Consider the following 23,436-nt stretch of genomic DNA (forward strand, 5'->3'; position numbering starts at 1 on the left):
GGCCCCGATTGGCTCCCGGTCTGAGGAAGCGTCCAATCAGATTCCACCCTGGTCTGCGTGTTTTCTCCTCCCTGCGTTGCACATCACTCTCCCGCTCTCGCAGTGGCGCACAGACGTGCCGGGGCTCGACTGTGGGTTTTTGGGAGCCGTGGTGATGGAGGAGGGGGAGGGGCGGGACGCACATGATGCAGAGATGCTGAGGAAATAAACCGGGACAGAGTCAGACAATTGTGACGAAGCATCAGAAGCTGATCTTCCAAGCATGGGTTGCTGGCTCTCCGGACCGTGGATGGGCGACCCTGCGGTGAGTACCGTTAAACCCCGATCTGGCACAGCATGCTGGGCATTGATATGCATATGAAATTGGCTTGGGTATGCATTTTTTTGCTGAAAATGGCACTTCCCTCACTGGTCATTTGTGAAATTGCATAACACTTAATTAAGAAATGTCATATTCACATCATTATGTTTGTTCGCACCAACGAAACATGCACTCCGTCAGCCATTTTGTGCTTCTCAGCGCTGTGTGTGTGCGTGCATGTGTGTGTTGACGGTGGTAGACGTCCAATCCAATTTGACTGGAGCCCCTCCCAGTCTATACTATCAATAGTACACTGATAACTTGGTTCGAGCAACAAAAAAACTACCCTGTAGAACTTGTTCAGGAGCTGTTTTTAATACTTGGTCTTTTCATTCTGAATATCCTGATATCAGTTTATCTTAATCACCTCACTTTTTTCTACCTATAGGATAAGCAGTACCGTCTTCTTAAAAGACATGCGCTTGTTATATGGCGGAAAACACAGACAAGACTGAAAAAGTAGTTTCTGCTCTTGCACCCCTTTAAGATAAACTGCTGTATTTTGAGCCAAAACAACTGTTGTGTTTGATAGAACAATATGTCTATATGCTGTAATAGCAGATTCATGTTGCATGAAGCCCCCGAACTAGTTTTAATTTGTTCGTTTTACCCTGGAAACCCCTGTTTACAGACATCGCGCAACCGCTTTTGTTTCAACCCAGCCATAAAACGAAGGTAATTAATTATATTCATCATTCAAAATGTCTGTCATTTTTAGCTTAGAATCATTAATTGATGTTTTTCTTTTTTTAAACGAAATATTAGACGACTTTACAAAATTATTCACTCGCATATTTTAAACTTTTAAACAAATGACGTCACAATGAAAAAAAAAAGGCGTCTGTAAAAAAGTCATGGATATCTACGTCATACATAACTATCGCTTAATTGTAGAGATGTCCCGATCGATCGGGATGCCGATCAATCTGGTCCGATCACGTCATTTTCAAAGTATCGGAATCGGCAGAAAAATATCGGCGATGCCTTTTTTATATATATATATATATATATATATATATATATATATACTGGACTGTCTCAGAAAATTAGAATACACAATATTCTAATTTTCTGAGACAGTCCTGTATATTGTTCTATGTAAAGGACGTCAGCCAAGGTCGGCCCCCCACATTTTTACCACGCCAAATCTGGTCCCCTTTGCAAAAAGTTTGGACACCCCTGCTTTAAATGGTGGATTAATGTACAGGACTGTCTCAGAAAATTAGAATATTGTGTATTCTAATTTTCTGAGACAGTCCAGTATATATATATATATATGTATATATATTTTTTTTTTAATTAACTCGTTTTCTGATTGTATTTAACGTTACAGACATAATATGTTACACTCATCCAGAGTCTTTAGTTTAGGCTTAAGGTAGGGTTATCAAATCTATCCCAATAAGTAATTAAATTTTTTTTTAAATGTATGACGTTAAAATATTTAACGCAGTTATTGCATGCGCTGCACGACCCACTCACGCATTGTCGCGCTCATTCTGTAATGACGCCGTTTTACCTATATAGAAAGCTAAAAGCCAGCGTAAAATGAGTAAAGTGAATTTTGGCAGCCTTTGGAGCCTTTTTTTAATTGGCTAAAGCCCTACAACACCTCTCCCTACGATTAGAAATAACGTGGGAAGCAATGTGAGTAATTGGTAAGGCAAGGTAGTAATTGATCTTTTTCTTAACACCCTATGTTATTTCCCAACGCAGAGAAGATATATCAATTGGTAGCACTACGCGCAATCATGGTTGCACTTCCCATCATGCATTTGGGCATGGCTACAGTATCATTTACTGAAAGCTCAACAAATACACTAGATGGCAATATTTAGTCACAATATACAAAGTCACATTTATCCTTTAAGAATTACAAGTCTTTCTATCCGTGGATCCCTCTCACAGAAAGAATGTTAATAATGTAAATGCCATCTTGAGGATTTATTGTCATAATAAACAAATACAATACTTATGTACTGTATGTTGAATGTATATATTCGTCCGAGTTTTATTCATTTTTTTCTTAATGCATTGCCAAAATGTATATGATCGGGAAAAATTATCGGGAATGATTGGAATTGAATCGGGAGCAAAAAAAAAAAGCAATCGGATCGGGAAATATCGGGATCGGCAGATACTCAAACTAAAACGATCGGATCGGGAGAAAAAAAACATGATCGGAACAACCCTAGTAATTATTTATATTTATCATTCACAATGTTTGTCATTTTTAGTTTAGAATCATTAACTGACGTCTAATATTTTGTTTAAAAAAGAAAAACGACTTACCAAAATTATTCACTCGCATATTTTAAACTTTTAAACAAATGGCGTCACAATGAAAAAAATTGCGTATGTAAAAAAGTCACACATATCTGCCTCATAACTATTGCTTAATTGTATTTTTTTTTGTTACTGTCGCATTTTCTCCGATATGTTAGATGATAAATAATCGATCCACACAAAGAAAAATTGAAAAAAAAAAAAGTTTAAAAGGGTAAATATATGAAAAAGAAAATCTCGACCACTCCTTGATGTCTGCGATTTCTACATCGCGACCCTAGTTTTATTACCATGTTTCACCCATAAAATCCCCCCCAAATCTGACTGTGGCCATTCACATCTGTGTCTTGACACTCAGTGATACATGCTGCGTGGAGTTTTTGGATCGAAACAAGGTAAGTACGTGATAAGATCTCGTTAAAATTGTGGCGTCTTTAATTCTGCTCTCACGTGCTCTCACCTCCAGTTAGGGCTTTGCTGTTTCAACATTTTTTTTAAATGCCCTCCTGTTCAAAATTTTTCTTCCCCCAGAAAAGTGAGATTTTAAGCTTTCTGATGATGTATGACACATGCATATCGGATGATTTTGAAAGTTGGCCAAATTGGGGGTCTCAGAGTGGAACTTCAATTCACCTGAGTGTTTTCCGACATATACAAAAAATCTAATAGTGTTATACGATGAATTATGGAAGAAACAAGCATGACTGCAACATTTATTTAACATTATTATATTTCTTCAAAGGACAGCGCTACTGTAATTATAGCTGTGTGCAAGTAGTACAGTAGATAAGGTGTGGGAAATGCTAGAATCTGCTTGTCAATTTTAATTTTAGCTATGATAAAAATCTAACTGAACAGAATGTTGTTGTTTTTTTAAGTTGTTACACAGTGTTCTTAACGTGCACACAACCCTCTCCGTGTAAAGTGTATTAAAGAGCTGTTTGTTAAATGAGAACACACTATTCTAAAAATGATTAATTAAACAAATAAAACTAATGATGATTTGACATCAAGCAATAAGTGTGAGTAAATCGGTCAGACTGTTGAAGTGGACATTGCCATCCAGAGATTCATAAATTGACCAGATTCATTCTACTGCCCTTCACAAATTGCATGTTTTTTAGCTAGTGTTTTACTCTCCAAGCCAATTTTGGTCTGGAAACCAATTTCGAGACCACATTTTGCGGGTCTTGGTCTTGTCTCAGTCTCAACTCCCAAAAGTCTCAAAGGCTGCATTGCAATGCAGTTTGATTCCGATTTCTTTGCCCGAATGCGACACGTATCAGATATTTTTCATGCAGTGTGAACAGTCCAATTCTGACTTTTTCAAATCCGACCTGGGCTCATTCGTATGTCGATAAAAATGTCGGCTGCAGTAGGCAAGGCAAGGCAAGGCAAATTTATTTATATACAGTAGCACAATTCAACACAAGGCAATTCAAAGTGCTTTACATCACATGAAGATCATAAAAATCACATTTAAATCAATACAACGTAAAAACCAAGACAATCAAAATAGGAAATAAAATGATACATAAATTATACATAAAAATCGCATTTAATCACAAATAGAATAAAAATAACTAAATAAAAATAAAACTAAAACTACTACTACTAATAATAATTGAAATCAGCAATGGAGATAAGCACAAGAGGAATAGAAAGCAAGTAGATTGAAATATATAGACAGTTATGGATGTGCAGTGCTAGACAAAAGCGTTTTTAGCCCTGATTTAAAGGAGCCAACTGTTTGAGCATACTTCAGACCTTCAGGTAACTTGTTCCAGAGGTGACTAACTAAATGCTTTCTCACCCTGCTTGGTTCTTGTTCTTGGAACATGCAGGGACCGGTTCCAGATGACCTTAGGGGTCTAGATGTCTCATAGGAATCTAACAAATCAAGCATGTATTATGGTCCAAGGCCATTAAGTGTTTTGTAGACGAGCAGTAGTATTTTATAGTCTATGCTTTGACTCACTGGAAGCCACTGTAGCGATTTCAAAACCGGTGTAATGTGATCCAGCTTCCTTGTGTTTGTGAGGACTCTGGCTGCAGCATTCTGTACTAGCTGCAGCTTCCTGACTGATTTTTTTTTATCAAGACCTGTAAATATACCGTTGCAATAGTCCAATCTGCTGAAAATTAATGCATGCATAAGTTTTTCCATGTCTTGTTGAGTCAGAAGCCCCTTAATTCTGGTTATATTTTTAGGTGGTAATAAGCAGATTTAGTGACGGACTTTAGATGGCTATCAAATTTTAGGTCTGAGTAAATAATCACGCCAAGGTTTCTGACTTGATTTGTAGCTGTAAGTGACAATGTGCTAAGGTGCCTGCTTATCTTTGACTTTTCCTTTTTTGGCCCAAAAATGATCACTTCTGACTTCTCCACATTTAACTGGAGAAAATTCTGGCACATCCATTCATTGATTTGATGAATGCTTTTACTCAGGGAGACTAAGGGACTATAATCATGTGGGGACACAGAAATGTACAGTTGTGTGTCATCTGCATAGGTGTGATAGGAGATGTCATGCTGTTCCATAATCTGAGCTAAGGGAAGCATATAGATGTTAAATATGAGTGGTCCAAGAATTGACCCTTGAGGGACTCCACACGTGAATTGAAGTAGTAACGAATATGTACAGGATGTAAAATGTGGACATGTCCGGGAAAAAGAGGATGTTTGGTCACCTTTCTTAAGACACTGTTTAGCATGATCGCTAAGTAACTTAGTAACGGCTCATCAACAAAGACTGCAAACAATACAATGGCGTACTGCAAGCAACATGTCACTTTTGCTAATTAATATTCATGACGTTAGTAATTGTGGCTAGGCGGGTCAACCTCCCGTTTGTCCCTAAGAGTAGATGAATGGAAATAGTGTACAGAGGAGATGTTTACTGAGCTAAACCTATCAATTCTGTTCGAAAATGATGTCCCTGGTGCCAAATTCACTGGTAAAGATATGGAAGAACATACAAATGTTCAGTTAAAGAGATGGCATGAGTCTCGAGGGCTGAAAAAGACGGGAATAAGAGCCGACTTGATCCACAGTTAGCTTTTTTATCGACACCTTTTTCTTGTGTCATCATCAAAAACAATCACATAAACTCACCCCAAATATTCGACCACAATTGAAAACGCACAATAACTAGTACAAAAGGGATTATATACAATTGTCGCATCTGGATGCTTCACAAGCAACAAATGTGTGCGCAGGCTGTCACCTCTTCACTTTGCTGCGGTTTCTTTTATATGTGCATGAGTGGGATGGGCGGTGTGTAAATGGCTCACGTGAGGAAGTGCAATCTGCTCTATGCTTCCTGCGCCAAAATAAAAGCATGCAGCACAAAACAAAAGTCAAGATTAAAAAATTTTTAAAAAACGACAACGCGACAGGCGTCATAAAGTCGAAATCACGTAAGTGGGGTACGTCTTAACCCGGGAACTACCTGTGTTATTGATTCAACAAGCCAACAGCTGCAGTCGCAGCAGTGAACTCTCTCTCTCTTGCTCGAATCACTGGCACGTGCAGTCTCACATTACACATTATCAAGGATCCGTTAAAATCAAATATCAAATTAGTTGTCAACTAATTGATTAATTGATTTTAATAAATTTACCGTACTGGCCCAAATATAAGACGGCTCTGATTATAAGACGACCCCCTCTTTTTCAAGACCCAAGTTTGAAAAAAGATTTTTTAAACACCAAATTAATTTTTATACAGAAAAAATTTCAGTACATCTGAAACAAATGATTATGATCATGTTTTTTTGCTCCCGATCCGATCCCGATCGTTTTAGTTTGAGTATCTGCCATCCCGATATTTCCCGATCCGATTGCTTTGTTTTTGCCCACGATTCAATTCCAATCATTACCGATAATTTTTCCCGATCATATACATTTTGGCAATGCATTAAGAAAAAAATGAATAAAACTCGGACGAGTATATACATTCAACATACAGTGCATAAGTACTGTATTTGTTTATTATGACAATAAATCCTCAAGATGGCATTTACATTATTAACATTCTTTCTGTGAGAGGGATCCACGGATAGAAAGACTTGTTACCTTGTATATTGTGACTAAATATTGCCATCTAGTGTATTTGTTGAGCTTTCAGTAAATGATACTGAAGGCCATGGCCAAAAGCATGATGGGAAGTGGAACCATGACAAGTGGAACCATGACTGTGCGTAGTGCTACCAATTCATATACTGTATCTTCTCTGCACTGGGATATAACTTAAGGTGTTAAGAAACAGATCAATTGCTCCCTTGCTTCCCCATATTGCTTCCCATGATATTTTTAATTGAAGGGAAAGGGATTGTAAGGCATTAGCTAATTAAAACGAGGCTCTAAAGGCTCCTCAAATTCACTCTTCTCATTTTGTGCTGTCTTTTAGCTCTCTATATATGCAAAACGGCGCCATTACAGATGGAGCGTGACACTACGTGAGTGGGTCGTGCAGCGCATGCATCAATTGTGATAAATTTAACATGATACATTTTTTTAAAAATTAATTACCGCCGTTAATGGGATAAATTTGATAACCCTACCTTAAGCTTAAACTAAAGACTCTGGATAAGTGTAACATATTATGTCTGTAACGTTAAATACAGTTAGAAAAACGATTTAATTAAAAAATAAATATATATTTAAAAAAAGGCATGGCCGATATTTTTTTGCCGATTCCGATACTTTGAAAATGACGTGATCTCGATCGGGACATCTCTAATAACAATATATTTGAGAGAAAAAGCATGTTATTTTGCCTTATTCAAATCTTAATATCTGAACATTTAAATATGTAAACCAGGGTTCCCCCAAACTTTTTCCTGTGAGCGCCACATAACTTTTCCCTTCTCTGATGAGGGGCCGGGGTCAGTTTGTAACAGAAAAGGTGTGACGATTGCAGGAGTGCCTAAATGTAAAAATGTATTGTTTTTCAGAAAGCCACAATCAAATAACCCTTTCTGGATTCTTCACGGAACAAAAGTAAATAAAATAAAATAAAATAAAATAAAATAAAATAAAATAACAAATAATAATAATAACACTATTAATTAAATAGATAATAACCAAATAACCCTCTCTGGGTTCTTTACAGAAAAAAGCCAGGAAATAAATAACACTATTGAAAAAAATTTTTTTTTTTTTTTTTTGTTCAGGGGGCCGGACCAAATGTGGAGGCCGGCCGTATTCGGCCCATGGGCCGTAGTTTGGGGACCCCTGATGTAAACTAAAGTGCAATCACATTTGTAAATGAATGGCTTCTAGTTTTTAAAATGTAAATAAACCAATCTATTGTGATAAAACAACAAAATTGCAATAACTGCATTAACCATCAATGTGAGGTCTAACTGTAACTAGTCTTGAAACAAATCTGAATAGGGAAAAACATTGCAATAAAATAATGCAAACTGATTAAACTTGAGAGTAGCTGAGATCCATCATGACAGAACATCGCTTCAATGATATCTGGCGCCATCTAGCGTCATGAATGGGTATAATGTCTAGACAGCGAATATAAGACGACCCCCACTTTTTCAGTCATATTTCGATGCAAAAAACACCGTCTTATATCCGGGCCAATACGGTAATAGACTAGTTGTTGCAGTCTTAATGTAGAGTCAATAGGAAAAATGTAACAACGCTAGTGTAGCCCAAAGTAGCGACGTAAGAGTAGCGTTTCTCCTCCACAAATCTACTCAAGTAAAAATTAGAGTGTGGTAAAACTACTCTTAGAGAGTACATTCTCAAAAAGTTACTCAAGTAAATGTATAGGAGTAACCTCTGCATATCCTGTATGCAACACACCAGGACTTAGACAAGCTTTATCTTGACTGGTGCACTACACAGTTGCCCAATATTTATCTTTTTGTGTTTTTATGTTTAAGTGGAAACATGTCTATGTTAAGTTCAACAGTAAACATGCTGTTTAACGCATTGACCTCAATAGATGCTCAGTCTGTGCGTGCATTCATGCATGCGTCTGTAGCTAGCTGGATGTAGAAGAGGGTGACTCATGGATGTGATGTGCTGCAGCTCATGTGTCTCATTTGATGTGTACTAAGCCGTGTGTGCATGTGTGTTTATGTGTGCATGCGTCGCCACGTCCATCTTACTCCCATCACACGGCTGCAGCAAACCCAGAAAGAAGGCTGTGTGCTCGTCTGCGGGCAGAACGCCGTGTTCTGACCCAGTTGCATAATGTGGACTGCGCGCCACGAAGGCGGCGAAAGGAGCGGTTAAAATGGAAGCAGTACCATGCCAATAAATAGGTGACAGTTGCACATTTGCAAGCAAATTTCTGGAATCGCACTTCCCGATATTCCGAGGCGCCAATTACATCACGGTGACATCAGCGGGGTTCTTTTTTCAGCGGGCTTGAGAACACAGCGAGCTCGTTTGTTTGTGTGAAAATGAGAAGACGAGGGAAAGGAAGAGGTGGGGACACCTGCTGTTTGTCGCCACAATGGATGAAACACATTAAGTATAATTGGACTATGCGAGCACAAACAAAGAACCGCCAGCAGAATGTTGACTAGTGGTTATAATGTGGTGTGTAGGAACTCATTTTTCAGTTTCAAGACAAGACAATAACACAAACAAGAGAAAAGAGTAGAGTGAATTGACAGGTTGGGCGTCCTGATTCACGGTGGCAAGGCCTCTGGATTGGCAGACCGGGGTGGTGGTACCACTTTTTAAAAAGGGGGACCGGAGGGTGTGTTCCAATTATAGGGGATCACCAGTGTTGTCACAGATTATTTGAAAAAGTAATTTGATTACTGATTACGCCTAAAAAAAAGGAATGTAGTTACTTTACTGATTACTTCATTATCAAAGTAACTAAGTTACTTTAAAAGTAATCAGTTACTTTTTACCCATTTTTCTCCCTTTGCCACCTCAACATATTGATTGAATTTAAAGGGGAATATCAGGATTTGGCGCTAGCTTAGCCAGTCCGGAGCCCTGAAACTAACAAATATCTGACAAAGTGCTGGGAATTTGTTGAAATCAACTCCATCGACCAGTTAAACCCCACTAACTCTAAGATTAAGCCTAATGTCAAAACTTCTCTGAATTTCGGGTTATGGTTAACAGTAGAGATGTCCCGATCGATCGGGTACGATCAAGTCATTTTCAAAGTATCGGAATCGGCAAAAAAATTTCGGACATGCCTTTTTTTAATATATATATATATATATATATATATATATATATATATTTTTTTTTTTAAATTAAATCGTTTTCTAATTGTATTTAACGTTACAGACATAATATGTTACACTCATCCAGAGTCTTTAGTTTAGACTTAAGGTAGGGTTATCAAATTTATCCCGTTAACGCCCGTAATTAATTTAAAAAAATTTTTTTTTATCACATTAAAATATTTCACGCAATTAACGCATGTGCTGCACAACCTACTCACGCATTGTCGCGTGCAATCTGTAATGGCGCCGTTTTACCTAAATATAGAGATAAAAGGCAGGGTAAAATGAGTAGAGTGAATTTTGGCAGCATTTGGAGCCTTTTTTTAATTGGCTAAAGCCTTACAATCCAAACACACATACAAACTGCTCTTGCTAAATTGATAGGGTGCATATCTGATGTGAAGCAGTGGCTTGCACAAAACTTTTTACACCTTAACGAGAGCAAAACTGAATTTATTACTTTTGGCACACCTTCCATGATGAAAGCCCTTGTGCCCAACTCTGGCGCTCCGGCTGACATTTTTAAGACACGTTAAAAATCTCGGAGTGATATTCGATAGCAGGCTTAACTTTGAAAAACAGATTAGTTCCGTTGTAAGAGCAAGTTTTTTCCAGCTTCGTCTCTTAGCCAAAGTGAAGCCTTTTCTTAGTCGCCACGACCTTGAAAAAGCAATTCACGCTTTTATAAGTTCAAGGCTGGACTACTGCAATGCACTTTATGTTGGCCTACCCAAGTCCTCGATCTCTCGGCTGCAACTTGTTCAAAATGCTGCTGCTCAATTTTTAACAGGTACACCTAGACGTGAGCATATTACCCCCATGCTATCATCACTCCACTGGCTTCCAGTCCATTTTAGAATTGATTTCAAACTTTTACTGTTTGTTTTTAATTCTATTAATGGTCAGGCTCCATCTTATCTATCGGAAATTTTAACTATCTTAACTCTGGCAGGACTCTTCGCTCGACCGGCCAGCTTCTTTTAGATGTTCCAAGGCCAAAACTTAAACAGTGGGGAGACCGATCCTTTGCGGTTGCTGCCCCCAGGCTGTGGAACAGCCTTCCCCCCGAAATCCGCACCACCACGGATGTAGGTCTTTTTAAGTCTCGGCTAAAAACACACCTTTTTAGACTCGCCTTTTACAAAGATTAGGATGGCCTGGTTTTATTAGCTTAAGGGCTTTTTTAATGTTTTTTCGATTTTATCGGTTTTATTGTTTTACTTGCTGGAATGTTATTGCGATGCGCTCTTTGTTTTATTTTATTTTTTAAAATGTCATTGTATAATATTTTCCTGCCTTTTATTTATCTTGAGCCATGTTTTGTTGTAAAGCACTTTGAGGGCCTTTCGGGTTTTGTAAAGGGCTATATAAATAAATTTTGATTGATTGATTTGATTGATTACAATCCCTCTCCCTACGATTAGAAATATCGTGGGAAGCAATGTGGGGAAGAAAGGTAGTAATTAATCTTTTACTTAACACCCTATGTTATTTCCCAACGCAGCGAAGATATATCAATTGGTACCACTACGCACAGTCATGGTTGCATTTCCCATCATGCATTGGGCAGAACAGTTAAATGGCTACGGTATCATTTACTGAAAGCTCAACAAATACACTAGATGGCAATATTTAGTCACAATATACAAAGTCACATTTATCCTTTAAGAATTACAAGTCTTTCTATCTGTGGATCCCTCTCACAGAAAGAATGTTAATAATGTAAATGCCATCTTGATGATTTATTGTCATAATAAACAAATACAGTACTTATGTACCGTATGTTGAATGTATATATTTGTCCGAATTTTATTCATTTTTTTCTTAATGCATTGCCAAAATGTATATGATCGGGAAAAATTATCAGGAATGATTGGAATTGAATCGGGAGCAAAAAAAAAAAAAAATAAGCAATCGGATCGGGAAATATCGGGATCGGCAGATACTCAAACTAAAACGATCGGGATCGGATCGGGAGCAAAAAAAACATGATCGGAACAACCCTAGTTAACAGCATATCAGTGCCAATGTAAAACAATGCAAACTGACTGCACAAAATTGCAATGGTGGTGGCGGGCGCAGATACGCGTGCACAACCCGGAAGTACTCCTCTCAACACACACGCGGTCATTTTGGCCACAAAACGTGGCGACAACTAAGCACTTTACACTCAATCGGACTTACAACACATCCCACAGAGGCTAAACTAACACATCACCTCACGTCATAAATGTGCAACACGCATATGATGTAAACAAAGCTTGCCAACTTGGAGCGATGACCGCCCGTCGTTGCTACGGCAAAGCTATGAAACGGCCGCGCATGTAGGGGGTCCAACCTTTTGCTGATACCCTCCAGAATGAAGGAAAAATACCTTCATTCATGGATATCCACAGATCAACATTCCCTCGCAACGTCTCAACACTCGGCTCGAATGTCCACCTGCCTCAGTCCCACAACACATATGATGCGAGACCAAAACAGGAAATAGCTAAGAGGTTGTCATGGAAACACGTACCGGGAACCTCTAGTTTAGCATTTTCTATTCCAAATGCTCTTCGTACATGACTACAATATTCTTCATTCTACATACGTTATGAGGCAATGAAAAATAGTAACGCAGAGACACTAAGGAAACTAACTTTAATCAGATTACTGGTGTAGAAAAATGAACGCGTTAGATTATTCGTTACTGAAAAAAAGTAATAAGATTACACTAACGCGTTACTAACTAACGCGTTACTGACAACACTGGGGATCACACTCATCAGTCTCCCTGGGAAGGTTAACTCAGGGGTGCTGGAGAGGAGTGCCCTTCGCGAAGTCGAATCTCGGATTCAGGAGGAGCAGTGTGGTTTTCTTCCGGGCCGCAGAACAATGAATCAGCTCTATACCCTCAGCAGGATTGTTCGGGTGTCATGGGAGTTCGCCCAACCAGTCTACATGTGTTTTGTGGACTTGGAGAAGGCGTTCAAGCGTGTCCCCTGAGAGTCTTGTGGGGGGTGCTCCGGGAGTATGGGGTATCGGAATCCCTAATAAGGGGGATGTGTCAGAGTTTGGTCCGTGTAGCCGGTTGTAAGTCAGATCCGTTTGCAGTGAGGGTTGGACTCCTCCAAGGCTGCCGATGTCACCGGTTCTGTTCATAACTTTTATGGACAGAATATGCAGGCGTAGCCGAGGTGTTGAGTGGGTCCCGTTTGGTGGCCTCAGTATTGCATCTCTGCTTTTTGTAGATGTAGATTTTGGCTTCATCAAGCCCTGACCTTCAACTCTCACTTGGAGTGGTTCACAGCCGAGTGTGAAGCGGTCTGGCTGTGAATCAGCACCTCCAAATCTGAAACCATGGTTCTTAGTCGGAAAAAGGTCGAATGCCCTCTCCCGGTCAGGGATGAGGTCCTTCCCCAAGTGGAGGAGTTCAAGTATCTTGGGGTCTTGTTCACAAGTGACGGAAAAATGGAACGGCAGATCGACAGGGGGATTGGTGCCCCTGCATCAGTCCGTCATGGCTATGAAGGAGCTGAACCGAAAGGCGATGTTCTCTATTTACAGATCGATCTACATTCCTACCCTCACCTATGGTCACGAGCTGTGGGTTGTGACCAAAAGAACAAGATCCCGGATACAAGCGGCTGAAATGAGTTTCTTCCATAGAATGTCCGGGCTCTCCCCTAGCGATAAGGTGAGAAGCTCGGTCATCGGGAAGGGGCTCAGAGTAGAGCATCCACATCGAGAGGAGCCAGATGAGGTGGCTCGGGCACCTGATTAGGATGCCTCCGGGGCGCTTATCTGGTGAGGTGTTCTGGGCACGTCCCAATGGGATGAGGCCGCGGGTCCAACCCAGGACATGCTGGTGAGACTATGCCCCCTGGCTGGCCTGGGAACGCCTTGGGATCTCCCAAGAAGAGCTGGATAAAGTGGCTGGGGAGAGGGAAGTCTGTACTTCCCTGCTTAAGCTGCTCCCCCCGTGACCTGACCTCGGATAAGCGGGAGAAAATGGATAGATGGATGGATGGATGGATGGATGGATGGATGGATGGATGGATGGATGGATGGATGGATGGATGGATGGATGGCGTCTTGATTCCTTAGAAAAGGGAAATGAAATGGTGAAAGCGTTAAAAGAGAAGACAAATGGCAAAGTAAATGGGTGAACAGGTAAAAAAACAAAAAACAAACTTGGAATTAGGAAAAAACATTAGCACAGAAGCAACAGACTAAAACATGATAACAAAAAACTCAACACATGCACATGTGGGAGAATAAAATGAAAATTTATACTCCATCACATGTTCTTTTCATCTGCTAAGAGCCGAGTGCGTCATTCAGTTACAGAAATAGATTCCTTCCTTGAAATAAACGTGCCACTGCAAAGTGTGTGTTGTATTTACTCAGAAACATTCTCCATTCCTCTAAAAGACACCACACTCAAAATGGTCGCTGGGTACATCATGAACTTAGACAAACTAAACATCTTCCTCTAATCGACAGCATTGTCTTTTATCTTCCCTGGTGTCTAGCTGGGTGGTGGGCGCAGCCTGGCGCACCTGAGTCAACGGGACGCGCTACGCATCCTGGCTGCAAGTCAGCTCCCTGTTACCATGCAGGTCAAGACTCAAAGGGGCCGTAGCAGCATTGAGGCGGACCACCGAGGCGCCTGGGAGCCTCTGCCCCTCAACCTACAGCACCTCAACCTGCCACTGACAAGGATGCCGGCAGGGCTCAATGCTCCCAGCCCCACTTATCAGGACAGGTGATGAAAGATTTCCCTTCAAATTTTGTGATGTTAGTAGAAAAAAAACACTAAAAAGTTGTTTTTCTTGCTTTCAGACATTATTTCGGCCACTTGTCTCTGCCGCAAGATCACTGCGATGGAGGACACTACGGCTACCTGCCTAACTCCCCAAGGGACACCGTGGAAATGAGCCACCAGGTGACACTGGCTAGCCTTTCCATCACTAGATACTGACATGTACTTGTTCTAATGTCCACATTTCCTGTGCGATGACTAAATTAGGATCCGGAAATGGGCGGCCGGCGAGCCAAGGAGCAGAACTGCCTGATGGGATGCTGTAACGTCAATCTAGATGAGCCCAAAGGCTTTCACAGCCAGGTAGCTTCATTTCTCCAAAATAATTATTTTGCATGCAAATTTCACTTTTTGGAGCTTTTAATCATGCATAATGGTCATTCCCTGGTTAAAACACGTTTTCTAAACCATTCAACTGTGTGTGAGAAATCGTCAAATGTTCTACTGGTGGGGGATGCTGAAACACTCAGTGGTACCTAGCTCCGCCTCTTTCTCTGAGCTCCTCCTCCTCTCTGACGTGTGCCGCACTGCTCCCCTCCCCTGTGTGCCGCCTCCCTTTCCCCTTAAGACAAGTTGCAGATAATGCTAAAGCTTAGCTAATACTGAGCATTCGGGCAGACTACAAGTGGGAGAAAAGCTTTTTTAATCGAGTAATTTTCCGAAATGTTAAAGAATACGTGTATTTTTGGTTGCAACCTCTTTTCACACTTCCAAAGGATGATGCGCTTCATCAGAAATGGCTGGACTATGAAAATGAAATTAAACCTTTAAGGTGGGGAGGGGGAGGTTCTCAAAAAGTCCTATTTGGAGCTGTTTGAGACAGCCGTGATGCTAAGACAAGTTTATATTAAGTCGTGTATGAAATATAGAGCTTTCACAAATCAACTAGGTAAAATTGTTACTTGAATGTGCTTTAAAATGACACCATGTGCCTTGAAATAGGTGATATTTCACCTTAAATATTGTATCTTGTTCATATAGCTATGCCAGTGATGATAGAATGATTGAATGGTCTTCCAAACGATGGTAAAAAGTACAATTGAAGTGTATTGTCAGCTGTTGTCATTAAAAAAAAATAACTATACAAAAAGGTAACGTAAAACAGTTGGAAAACATTAAGGCTCGGGAAGACACTCTGACTTGCGTGAAACATAGGGAAAGGGCAAATTACCTGAAACGAAATGAGAGGCAGTTGCAAAATAAGTCTAACCATGAATACTGCGCAGATCTTAGGTAGAGGCTTCATTGTGCCAATCCAGAGAACAAATTCCAATTGTGTTCTTCGCAGACGGACGATGATGACTTCCTGTTGGAGAAGCCATTGGGCTTCCTGCCCCTCCACCATGAGCTGGACAGCGGCCTGGGCTGGACCGACGGTTCCCTCCACCAAGGGGACCTCTCCGGCTTAGAGACCGAGGAGGCCGGGCTGGAGGATTGCCACTCCCACGGCGCCTTGGGCCCTGGTGGCTGCGGGTCCTTCGGACCGGGTGGCGGCGGCTCGCCTTCCTCTGAGTCCTTCATCTCGTCAGAGCTTAGCGACTCGGGCTTCTATAGCGTCAGCACCGGCGAGTTCCGCCACTTCCAGAGGATGCTGGAGAAACGCATGCGGCTTTACAATGCCCGACTGCAGCACCAGGGGGAGACGTGCGAGAGGCGGGAGCGCCGCGACAGCTGCCCTATGAGCCACCGCGAGTTACTGGAGGCCATCCCTGAGACGCTGACCATGCATCCACCATGTCAGCGCATGCAAATGGGGATGGAGGAGGCCACCGGGGCGGTCTTGGACGTGCCGAACCGTGGACTTTTCAGGTATGTTGAATATGAAATGATGGTTGTGAAGATTCAAAAGGGAGAGAGGTTTAATTCTGTTCTAGTCCCCAGCCAATTGCAGGGAACATATAGACAATCATTCACACTCAAATTCACGGGTATGCCAGTGTAGCGGATAATGATTTGTACACAAAACTAGATTAATTCAAACTGAAGCCAATATGGGCCACCTCAAAATGAGCTCGTCTCCATGGAAACAGCCAAGAACTTCTTGCGTAAATGTGAAAATTGAGGGGGGAAAATGTCAGTGGCTGAATAATAAGAACACTGATTAATCAGCTATTCTCTCCAAAATTTGAATTTTTTCACATTTGCATATTTTTGTTCTGTTTCTGTTATTCACGAGATTGTGTAAACTGCATTGTCTGATGGGTCAGCAGTAATTGATGAATGAAGTATTTCAAAATTGATACATCTTGGGGAGAAGCTATGTTTTCATTGGTGCATTTTTTAAAGCCATAAATTTTCTTTCTAGGGTGTCATCAGTCCAATTCCACAAAGCAGACCGGCCCTGTCTAAACCGCCACAGCTCCAGCAGCGGCGCACTTTTCAACCCATCCCACGCCCACACATCCGTGCCCCGCATGAGCGGCCCAGTCCTCTCCACTTGCAGCACGCCCTCCAGCCACAGGAGACCATTAGCTCCCATACAGCAACCGCACCATCAGGGTTCCAGCTCAATGGGAATGCTGAGGAGAAGCCGTACCCTGCACCACCGCCCCCCGCAGCAAGAGTACCGTCGGAGGGCCAGCCACCCGGCCTCACCCTCCTATTGCGCGGCCACCCTGCATTACTGCGGAGGGGTCCCGCCTCATGGTGTCCTACCACCAGGGCTGCCAGAAGAGGGCGAAATGGGGGCGGATGTGATGGCCTCCCCGCTCTCAGCACAGCCACACCCAGGTACTTGAAATTGTCAATTTGGTTTGGATCCTGTTTTTGGGATAAGTCTAAAAATCTCACCAACTATCTAGCTATCTATAAAACTATAAAGTCTTGGTTTCCACTCGGAAGGTGTAGCCAAAAGTCTTTGCGCCATTCACAGGCGCAAACTGTGGTAAATTGGTAAGTTGGTAAATTCATTACCTATCTATTTTATCTTTTATCCAGTCCACATTCGGGTGCCCAGTGCTCACGAGCTGCAGTACAACAACAACCCCAACACCCACCAAGACTGGTGGCAGCAAATGAGCTTGATGCCCGACCCTCTTGAAGCAGAGCAGAGTGAGCAAATGGAGAGGGAGCAAATGGAGAAGAGTCTGGAAAGGGAAGTGCAGATTCAGGAGGAGGTTGACCGAGAAATGCAAAGGAGCCGGGCGGCAAGGGAGCAGCACCTGCAGGGGCCCGCCCATCTCAGCCAGCCGGGGGACGTCAACGACACCTGGCCCAAGCCGGCGAGCCGCCAATCCCAGGGTAATGGAGGAGGAGCCCGAGGCCTTTACAGTACCTTGGAGGTCCACATGGGAGCCACGCCAACACCCGCTCCAGATGCAAAGAACGACCTATCAGATCCACAGCCACAACCCAAAGTGAATCCTTGCCCTAAACCCAGCACAACAACTCGGGTGTCCAGGAACCAGCTCCTGAGGGACCGGGCGTCACAATTGGCCGACGAGCGCAGCGGGATGAGCACGGACGAGGAGACCAGCGCGGACATGCTGCTGGGTCGCTACTGGAGCCGGACGGAGAGGAGGGAACACTTTCTCCTGGCCCGAGAACAGAAGCAACAGCAGGCAAGGGGTGGGGGCGCGTCTGGCCCGCCACGCTCCCCTGCGACAGAGACCCGGGCCGGTGGCGCTTTGACGGACGCCCGGTGCAACACCGTGCTAGAGATGAGTCAGAGGAAGCTGAGTCGGCTGAGGAACCGGAAGATGTTGGACGACTGGACCACGGTGGAGGAGCTGCTGACTCACGGCACCAGGCACGACCACCCCATGCTGTGTCCCAGCCCCCTGCTCACGGTCACTACCGTTTAAACCAGGGGTTCTCAAACTTTTGGGGTCCAGGAACCCCATACTGAGGAGAATTCTATTCATCCCATAAGCCTTACACCAAGTCAAGATAACTACCATGCCATATTTATGAGTAATTGTTTTTTTAAATTGCCGTTTTCCAAAGTGATACCCCACAATCATTTCTTGCAAATTATTTTGCTGGCTCCAGTCTCCATCTTGGGGTTCCAGAATCCCAGTTTGAGAACCACCCCATACTTTTCAGTGCACTAGAACACAGTGGGTGTCTTTTCACGGTGCACATATGGAACTTGGTACAGAACTTTAAGCAGCACTGTTGTTGACCAAAATCACTGAAGCATGCGGCACAAAGCAACCGGCGGTACAAACCTTTTGTCTGCTTTTTCAAGCTAACGGTTATTGCATTACCGATCCTTGTGGTAGGGCCACTAATTTACTAAATCGCTTTACTTGTGATGTCACTTTTTATCAGGAAAGAACATCAACACAATCCAGGTGTCCCTTCTTCATCCTCTAACTAGCAGTCAGGGTGTTCCTCACCTCACTATTCTCCACAAATACATAAAACTAAAGCCTTTTTTTACACTGCTGATGCAGTTTCAGATTTTGCAGCTACTATAGTTACTGATTGTGAGATGCATAAAAGGCTGAGGCGAATCTTTGTCAGATGTTATGCGGGCAAGGTTAGGCGTTCCCATAGCAAATTCTACAACTGAAATCATGTTCTGGTGCTGCAATTTTACAGGACCTTTGTACGTTAAGCTCTTCAACATCAAGGCATAGACTTCACTATTAGTTGACGAGACAGCTCCTATAGACATTGCGCCACGGCTTCCAGTAAGGGGCCGGGTCAGGCAGAGCGTTGTAGAAGATTTCACTGTGATAAACTCAAACACACGCTGCGTTCTAACGCCGGATTTAGGTGGAAACAGGACTAATGTTTTAGTGCATACAAGCAGGCAGGAGTTTCTCGAGAGTAATTTGGTCTAGGATTCAAGGTAATTATATGAAATAGCACCGTGCGTGCATTTTCTAATGTGTAAAAAATGAAATGAATGGAAAAAATTAGAGTAACTTTAGCTTGAAATATTTAGGAAATTTTGAAATATAAGTAAAATGAATGATAACTGCCCGTTTTTTTTTTTTTTTTGCTTTTAACTAGGGTTGTTCCGATCATGTTTTTTTGCTCCCGATCCGATCCCTATCGTTTTAGTTTGAGTATCTGCCGATCCCGATATTTCCTGATCCGATTGCTTTTTTTTTTGCTCCCGATTCAATTCCAATCATTCCCGATAATTTTTCCCGATCATACAGTATACATTTTGGCAATGCATTAAGAAAAAAATGAATAAAACTCGGACCAATATATACATTCAACATACTGTAGATAAGTACTGTATTTGTTTATTATGACAATAAATCCTCAAGATGGCATTTACATTGTTAACATTCTTTCTGTGAGAGGGATCCACGGATAGAAAGACTTGTGACTTTGTATAATGTGACTAAATATTGCCATCTAGTGTATTTGTTGAGCTTTCAGTAAATGATATTGTAGTCATGCCCAAATGCATGATTGAAAGCGGAACCATTACTGTGCGTAGTGCTACCAATTGATATATCTTCTCTGCGTTGGCAAATAACATAAGGTGTTAAGATAAAGATCAATTGCTACCTTGCTTCCCCAGATTGCTTCCCCACATTGCTTCCCATGATATTTCTAATCGTAGGGAGAGGAATTGTAAGGTTTTAGCCAATTAAAAAAAGGCTCCAAAGGCTGCCAAAATTCACTCTACTCATTTTACGCTGCCTGTTATCTCTCTACATAGGTAAAACAGCATTACAGATTAAGCGCGACAATGCATGAGTGGGTCGTGTAGCGCATGCATTAATTGCGTTAAATATTTTAACGTGATACATTTTTCAAAAAATTAATTACCGCCGTTAGTAGGATAAATTTGATAACCCTACCTTAAGCCTAAACTAAAGACTCTGGAAGAGTGAAACACATTATGTCTGTAACATTAAATACAATTAGAAAACGATTGAATTAAAAAAAAAAAAAACTTAAAAAAAGGCATGGCCGATACTTTTTTGCCGATTTCGATACTTTGAAAATGACGTGATCGGGACATCTCTACTTTTAACCAATAATCTAGACTGTTTTCTGTTCATATCTATAGAAATTCCGGGTTTTTACGCATTTATTTACAAGAATTTTCAACTTTAAAAAGCTCATTGTTTGAGAAGGGTCTGACTGCAGCCGGAGCCACGCTACAAACCACTCCTCATCCAAATTACGACCCTCCAAACCACGCCTGCTGTTGGTACGTCGGCGCGAAGGTTTAGTTTATTGTACTATGTGAATTTTAAAGGGATTTTAGGACAATAGGCCCTAGCCCAACTCTTTACCCTAAACTTAACTAGACAGAGAGGTATTGCGGATATCGCGATAACCATTTTGTAACTTTTGCTATGTTTGGAAGTCATTTAATGTAGTGAATCAACCGTTAGAGTTGTTAAAATTGCTCCCGTTTGGCATTATTTCCCTCCTGTCTACTTTCGACATGTTTTCACATGTTTTAAAACTGTTTCATCATTAATGATAGATTCAAGTCGAGATTTTGCCAATTTAGGAATATTTTGTTACTTAGGTTCAGTGTTGTTAAAAACGACGTTAGAATATGATGGCGTTACTAACGGCGTTATTTTCTTCAGTAGTGAGTAATCTAATTAATTACTTTTCTCATCTTGGCAACGCCGTTATCGTTACTGAGACGGGAAAGGCGTGCGTTACTATGCGTTACTATGTTGGTTGACTGACGCGAGAGCGGCTGTCGGCTGCAGTCAGGTATTATTGCTTTGTTTTGTGATGGCCGCCATGTTGGATTTTGTATCCATACAAAATAGCGTGACTTTACATTGAAATAATCTGTTATTTTTTCGGCCAACTGCACATTTTTCGGCAAAAAAAACCTTGTAATTTAGACATTTCTGCGTCCATACAAAAAACATTCGGCTTTTATGTGTTTTATTTGATGTAACATTTCAATCTAAAACCGACGAGGGCCAGAAAGCCGGCAAGACGTGCTGGAATTCAACCAAGTTTTGATTGTATAGAAAAATGCAAAATTAGCTTTTGTTGAGTAAAATTAAGATGATTATGCATGCTTTCTTTAAGTATTAAATTTCTGATGTGAAAATTGAGCTGATTTATTAGTTGTTGAAAAATTCTAAGTCGCTATTTCGGGCAAAAACGTATATGATATGTTAAATATTGCTAGTGATCCTGAAACTATAAGTGATTTTCTCTGCCTCCGGTGATTTTTGTGCATCTAGTGTAAAATCTGAGAATTTTAAAGCCATTTTAAAATTTTGTAATATGAAAAATAATGAATCGGGATTTTATTAGGGAACAACTGAAGTTTTTCATACTGCTGTTAATGGAGACTCATACGCTTAAGGGAGGTGCCCGTTTTGGTTTTAGGTCGCTTGCGGCTTTGGTTTTGAAAATATTTAAATTTGAAGTTTTTTTAAATAGGCCCTCTACGGACCGTTTCCCGTCAACTGATAGTGAAGTCTATGGTCAAGGCTTAGGACAACTTAGAATATCCTTGGGATGTTTCCTAAAACAGGATCTGTTATAAATAGACTTAACTCCGAAAGACGTTTGCGCAAGCTAGCCAACGTCTACGCTGAAGGTTGCAAACTTCAGATTGCCAAAAATTTGATGCCGAACGACCTGAAGTTGGTGAGACTTTCGAATCTTTTGCAGCACGGTAGTAGTTGAAAATCACTGAAAGACGCAATTCAGAGCCTCTTTGCATGACTGGAAAATTGCGCACAACTAAAGGCATAATGTTAGATTTTATTCTCTTGTCCCTTACACACGACGCATCAGCCTTTGATTTTTAGATTATATTCATTCAAAATTATCCAGTTGACTCCATAATTCTGCTGCTCGCCTCCTAACTGGAACACATAATAGGGAGCACATACTTTTAACTCTGATACGAGCCAAAACGTGGCTGACCAAACTCAGTGACATAAATTCACAAATATAACCCCTGGCAAAAAGTATGGAATCACCAGTCTCGGACGAGCACTCACTCAAACATTTTATCATGTAGAGCAAACTAGCTTGAAAAAAATAATTTCAAAAGTGCAACTCTTTAGCATTCAGAAACACACACCTTGTCAAGAGTCAAGAATCTGTACTGTACAAGGTGTCAAGAGTCAAGAATCTGCATTGGACAAGGTGACGATTCTGGAACTTTTGCTTGGTGCTGTTCCAGTGAGATTTACAACGATGACTGACTGAAGGAAACATCAAAATTCCCTCAGTCCTTGATGATATGAGGCTGCATGTCAGGCAAAGGCACCTGGGAGATGGCTGTGGTTAAATCTTCAAAAAATTTACACGTTTACATTGAAATTTTAGACAGCTTTCTTATCCCTTCAATTGAAAATATGTTTGTCGTTTTCCAAGATGACAATGCAACATGCTACAGAGCTAAAACTGTTAAACTTTTCTTGCAAAGAACCCAGATCTCAACCCTATTGAAAACCTGTGGTGGAAATTGAAAAAAATGGTCCACAGCAAGGCTCCGACCTGCAAGGATGATCTGGCAACTGCAATCAAAGAGAGTTGGTGCCAAATTGATGAAGAATACTCATCAAGTCCATGCCTCAGAGACTGCAAGACATAAAAGCCAGAGGTGGTGCTACTAAATTGAGATGTGTTTTGATTGTTATTTCTTTGTTCATTTCTAATTATTCCATATTTTTTTCCTCAGAATGGAGTGATTCCATATAAACTCACTGGCTACTTTATTAGGTATTAGGGTTATTCTGACCCTACCATCCGAATGTCGGAGCAGAAATCGAGACTCATCAGAGCAGGCAACATTTTTCCAATCTTCTATTGTCCAATTTCGATGAGTTGGTGCAAATTGTA

The 23,436-nt window shown here is 41.3% G+C and overlaps 1 protein-coding gene across 1 annotated transcript in view; it reads left to right on the forward strand.

Annotated features, from left to right (window-relative positions):
• The first annotated feature begins 123 nt into the window (after nucleotides 1–123).
• LOC130921299 (uncharacterized) overlaps nucleotides 124–23,436 on the forward strand; it is a 209,289-nt gene continuing 185,976 nt past the window's right edge. The window contains exons 1-7 of the mRNA XM_057845008.1: nucleotides 124–304; nucleotides 14,390–14,622; nucleotides 14,700–14,802; nucleotides 14,887–14,982; nucleotides 15,968–16,488; nucleotides 16,985–17,409; nucleotides 17,617–23,316. Of these exons, the coding sequence (XP_057700991.1) occupies nucleotides 263–304; nucleotides 14,390–14,622; nucleotides 14,700–14,802; nucleotides 14,887–14,982; nucleotides 15,968–16,488; nucleotides 16,985–17,409; nucleotides 17,617–18,482 (2,286 nt within the window). The 5' untranslated portion in view covers nucleotides 124–262 and the 3' untranslated portion in view covers nucleotides 18,483–23,316. The remainder of the gene's footprint in view (nucleotides 305–14,389; nucleotides 14,623–14,699; nucleotides 14,803–14,886; nucleotides 14,983–15,967; nucleotides 16,489–16,984; nucleotides 17,410–17,616; nucleotides 23,317–23,436) is intronic.

Source organism: Corythoichthys intestinalis, chromosome 9, assembly GCF_030265065.1.
Source record: "Corythoichthys intestinalis isolate RoL2023-P3 chromosome 9, ASM3026506v1, whole genome shotgun sequence".
In the NCBI taxonomy this organism is placed as follows: domain Eukaryota; kingdom Metazoa; phylum Chordata; class Actinopteri; order Syngnathiformes; family Syngnathidae; genus Corythoichthys; species Corythoichthys intestinalis.